Here is a 5,559-nt window from a genome sequence, read left to right as displayed (position 1 = left end):
TTTGAAGTGGTTGTTTGTGGCAGCAGTCTCCGGTGTTTACCTATGCCGCCATCTTCCAAAATCCCTGATACTGGACTTTTAAAATTAACTTGTATTTCTCAATCTGGCCAGTGTTTCCAAGTGGTTAGAGTGTTGGGCTGAGCACCCAAGAGTCTGGTTCCATTACCAGTCAAGAGCACATATCTGCTTTGCAGGTTTGATCTCCACCCTGGTCAGGAGGCAACCAATTGATGAGTCTCTCTCACAGTGATGTTTCTCTCTCTCTCTCTCTCTCTTTCTCTCTCTTTCCCACCCACCCTACCTCCCTTCCACTCTCTGCAAAAATCAATGGGAAAAATATCCTTGGGTGAGGATTAACAATCAATCAACCAATCTATCTATCTATCTATCTATCTATACTAATAAAAGGGTAATATGCTAATTAGACCATGTCAACCAGACATCTTCCAGTCATCTGGTCCTCCTTCTGGACAAAGCCACAGTGGCGGGGGCTGAGGGAGAGGCAGTTAGGGGTGATCAGGCCAGCAGGGGAGGGCAGTTAGGGATGATCAGGCTGGCAGGCAGAAGTGGTTAGGGGCGATCAGGAAGGCAGGCAGAGTGGTTAGGGGCAATCAGGCAGGCAGGCAGGTGAGCAGTTAGGAGCCAACAGTCTGACTGCTGGTTTAGGCCCGATCCCTGCAGGGTCCCAGATTGAAGAAGGTGCAGGCCAGGCTGAAGGACCCCCGCCCCCAGTGCACGAATTTCATGCACCGGACTTCTAGGATATAGATAAAACCCTAATATACAAATAGACCGAATGACAGAACAACTGAACAACCAAACAACTGGTCGTTATGACGTGTGCTGACCACCAGGGGGCACGCACAGAACATGGCGGTGTCGGGGCAGGATGGTGGAGCAGGTGAGCAGGGGCGCTCGACCAGGGTGGGGCGCCGGTCACTGTCATTGGGGCAAGCCTCTGGTCGTTACTGAAAATTATTTGCTCCCACATGTTGCGGTCCTGCCTGGCACTCGCACCTGCTGCCAGCACCGGCCCCACTCGCACCCGCTGCTGGCACCGGCCCCGATTGCTTGGCGCCCTCAGTGGGTGTGAGCAGTGGCTGCCAGCCCTGATCACCCCTCAGGGCTTCTCCACCTCCCCCTGCTTCTGAGGGGTGATCAGGGCAGCAGCCGCCGCTCGCACTCGCTGCTGGTGCCAGCCCCGCCCCTGTGCCCACCACAGCCTCATGGCCCACAGTTCCTTTCAAGGTGCACAAATTTGTGCACTGGGCCCCTCGTAAATAAATAAATAAATGAATGAATGAATGAATGAATGAATAAATCTTTCTAAAATTTCTGTATTTCTGTAGGAAGAGTGTTTTATTAGAAATCAGAAGCCCAGATTCTAGCTTTCTGAGTCTGATTTTCCTCATCCTTACAACACTGGATTAAAACATGTCTTTTTAAAACTTTTACACTAGTGTTCACAGCAGCATTACTCATAATAGTCCAAAAGTGGAAGCAACCCAAGTGTTCATCAACTGATGAATGGATCAATAAAATGTACTATGTCCATATAATAGAATATTATTTGGCAATAAAAAGGAATGAAGTACTGATTCATGCTACACTGTGGATGAACCTTGAAGACATTATGCTAAGTAAAAAAGCCAGTCACAAAAGACCACATATTGTATGATTCCATTTATATGAAATGTGCAGAATAAGTAAATCCATAGAAGCAGAAAATTGATTATTGGCTTCTTGGGGATGGGATGGGGATGAAGGGAGTAGGCATGGGGAATGACTGTAATTAGTACTAGAGCTTCTTTTGGGGATATTTTAAATGTTCTAAAATTAGATCATAAAAAAAATAAAATAAAATTAGATCGTGATGATGGTTGCACAACTCTGTAAATATATTAAACTTTTACATTATAAATGGGTGAATTTTATGGCATATGAAATGTACCCCACTACAACTATTTTAACAAAAGAGTGTGAAAAAGCATTGAGAACAAAATGCCCTATTGGGTAAGAGGAGTCACTGTGATCTTCACCTAAGGAAATTTGCTGGCAAGGAAATGACAAATGGCCTGGCATTAAAGGAATAGATACCAGGGGCAAAAGCATGAGAATAAAAGGATTATTAAGTTAAAGCATAATAAAACAATATGAAAAAAATGACATTGATTTACTTGTTTTTCCCTCCAAAGTTTCATATGTAAGCACAATGTAATTGGCTTGTAAGAAACAACATATATGCATTTCAGATACTTCAAGTCCATAAATAATTTCTTGTCTGTCTTAGAGACAAAGAAGAGAAATGCAGAGGATTCAAGTCAAAATATTTTGATGTCCTACTGGGTGTTAATTCTACCTCTTAATCAAGATCTGATTTCCAAAAATGAAGACAGAACATAAAAATGCTATAAAGAGCCCTGGTCAGGTGGCTCAGTTGGTTGGAGAGTCATCTTGTACACCAAAAGAGTTCGATTCCTGGTCAGAGCACAAACCTAGGTTGCAGGCATGATCCCCAGTCAAGGCTCCTAAGAAGGTGACCGATCAATAGTTCTCTCACACTCCCTCCCCCATCCTCTCTCTCTAAAAATCAATAAAAACATATCCTTGGATGAGGATTTTAAAAAATGCTTTAAAGATTTAGAAATTTTTACCCTTCTCCATAACTCATGCTGTAAATGTGTTCATTATGACATTCACTAGAGCAAGAAAATTGAGATGTGTTGCGAAACTCTACAGCAGAATCTCTGCCAACTATGATGAATAATCCAAGTCCATATGCTTGCTCTATAAAGCTTTTTAATATCAAGGTACTCCAATTCTGCTCTGCTTCCTCAAAAACACACTATATCTAAAGAACAGTAAAAGGTAATTAAAAATGCTTAATAGCTTAATCACACTTAGTCTTATATTTGTTCAATGCAGACACTGGTTTGCTGGTGTTACAGCTATAAGGCATTATCTTGAGCCAAGAAAATGAATCAGACACTTAATGGATATGTGGAAACGGAAATTTTCTTGTAAAATTACAAAAAATGCAAGCCAATGATACACTATACTATAATAAAGTTTATCATTAAAATTCTGAGCAGGAATGCTAAACACTGTATCCTTTTTCCCTGAAGGATTAAATATTTTGCCAGAATTCTTGAATACCATGTTCATTCTTTTATAGATAAATATACCTCATAGGCCAGTGTATAGAGAGAGTAAAAGGCTTTCCCCCATTTTATTATTTCTATACATTAAAGGCCTGTAACAAGAAGCAAAACCTTGTTGTCAACTAACCAGTTCTGTCTAGATCTCTAGACCAAAATTGAAAATACTTTATAGCAGAATATCAATTCAGAAAGTTAAATATCTAAATAGTCAACAGGAGTGGTTTACATTCTATATAGCACTATATTGCTTTATCAATTATTCCTCTCTAAAAGTAGGTTTTGTCTTTGGTTAAAATTATAAGTCCTTGGCCTGGCCAGCATGTCTCAGTGGTTGAGCGTAGACCTATAAACCAGGAGGGCACATGTCTCAGTTGCGGGTTCAATCCCCCATGTGGGGCATGGGGGAGGCAGCTGATCAATGATTCTCTTTCATCATTGATGTTTCTATCTCTCTCCCTCTCCCTTCCTCTCTGAAATCAATAAAACGTATCTATACTAATAAAAGCCTAGGTGGTCCTCATGCCCTCGCACGTGATGTCGTCACAAGGTGGCTGCCACGAGATAGCCACGCACACAGCGGAGGCGGGGCCTGGTGGCCACTCCGCACAATGAGGCCTGGAGGTCCCGTGGCTTCATGCGGCACAGAGGAGGCCGGTCCCAATGTCTCCACTGCCTCTCGTGGAGGAGGCAAGTTGTGGCAGAGGAGTGCAGTTGTGGATGATCCGGGCCTGCAGGAGCGCAGTTAAGGGGAGATCCGGCTGGCAGGCAGAAGTGGTTAGGGGCAATCAGGCAGGCAGGCAGGTGAGCAGTTGGGAGCCAGCAGTCCCGGATTGTGAGAGGGATGTCCGACGACCAGTTTAGGACATCCCCCCGAGGGGTCCCAGATTGGAGAGGGTGCAGGCCGGGCTGAGGGACATCCCCCCCATGCACAAATTTCGTGCACTGGGCCTCTAATATATATAATTGTAAGTCTTTGGGAAGTCTGAGAAGTATGCCTTAGCAAATATGTAAGTCTAAGTGCAATGAGTTTATCAGATCCTTACCTAAGAGCAAGTTTCATTGATGGGAATGGGGTATAAGACTGTGTGACTACATTGAACATCTAAGGGCCAGGACAAGGGTCCATGCTAGAGCAAGAGGACCTCACAAAAGATGGAGAAAGAATAAGGGATTGGCTTTGATAAAGTTTGATTTCAGAATAATAGAGTGAAGAACATAATCACAGAGTTTCCATGTCAGTCTAGGGAGTAAAAGGTGTACATAGGAATTTAAGAATACAAGACCTTTGTAAAATTTCCCCAAATTAGTAACTTAGGCATACTTGTTTTATTGTGCTTCACCCCCCCAAAAAAAACCCCCCAAAAAACCCCTAGAGATTCTGTGTGCTAATATTTAGGGAGAGCAAGAAAGAGTGGTACCTGGGAGATGTCCTACCACTCTTGAGCAAGTCTTGGAGAGATCTCCAACAGGGAATGTTGCCTGGCATGTGTGTCCATATGTCTGTGTGTCTGTGCATTGGAGGAAATGGTGTGTGGTGCTGGGAGGATATGTGCATATCCTTCAAGAAAGGACAATCACATACACTGACCAATGGAAAGAAAAAGAAAAACTTACCATTTCAATCCCATGTCCCATTAAATAACCACATAGCCTTTAGAAGATCTACATTTATGTGTGTGTGTGTGTGTGTGTGTGTGTGTGTGTGTGTGTGTTTTACCAGGGGAGAGTGCAAATATAGTCCTCCATGACCACAAATTATGCAGTTGAGCTTTCCACAATTGGGGAAATCACAACCAGATTACAACGGGTGAGCTTCACCCTGGGAAAACCACCTTGGTGATCATTGTATCTTCCCTGTCAGGTAAGCATACATTAATCCTATCTAATAAAAGAGAAAGATGCAAATTGACCGTGGCCCCGAATGCTTCCCATTGGCTAATCAGCATATCCTTATGCAAATTAATGGCCAACCAAGATGGCGGCCGGCAGCCATGCACTGAAGCGAACAGGAGGCTTGCTTGCTCCAGTGATGGAGGAAGCCAAGGTTCCCCACCTGCTGCTGCCGGCCTCTGAGCTTGCACTCTAAGCAACTATGTTACAAATATAGAAGGTAAACAAAACCCCAGAAACCTGCTTTCAGCCAGCTGGGCTTCAGCCAGCAGGATCACAACAGTGTTACAATTGTAGAACCCAAACAAACCCAGATCCCTGCTTTCAGCAGCGGAGGTCTCATAGCTGGAGCCGAGCCTCAGAGCTAAAGCTGGCCCAGAATAAAAAAAGAAAAAAGAAAAAAAGGAGCGGTTGGGAGCTTCAGTCACCCGTCAGCCTGAAAATGGCCCTCATCCCCTCACCCAGGCTGGCCAGGCACCCAAGCGGGACCCACACCCTGATCCAGGAC

The 5,559-nt window shown here is 44.0% G+C and overlaps 1 protein-coding gene across 1 annotated transcript in view; it reads right to left on the bottom strand.

The window, feature by feature from the left end:
• NKX6-1 (NK6 homeobox 1) overlaps positions 1 to 5,559 on the bottom strand; it is a 27,968-nt gene that overhangs the window by 20,042 nt on the left and 2,367 nt on the right. The window contains exon 2 of the mRNA XM_014545993.1: positions 700 to 706. Coding sequence (XP_014401479.1) covers positions 700 to 706 — 7 coding nt within the window. The remainder of the gene's footprint in view (positions 1 to 699; positions 707 to 5,559) is intronic.

Source organism: Myotis brandtii, unplaced genomic scaffold (assembly GCF_000412655.1).
Source record: "Myotis brandtii unplaced genomic scaffold, ASM41265v1 scaffold424, whole genome shotgun sequence".
Taxonomy (NCBI): Eukaryota; Metazoa; Chordata; class Mammalia; order Chiroptera; family Vespertilionidae; genus Myotis; species Myotis brandtii.
Note: the sequence above shows the minus strand (reverse complement) of the source record. Positions and strands in the feature narration are given on the sequence as shown.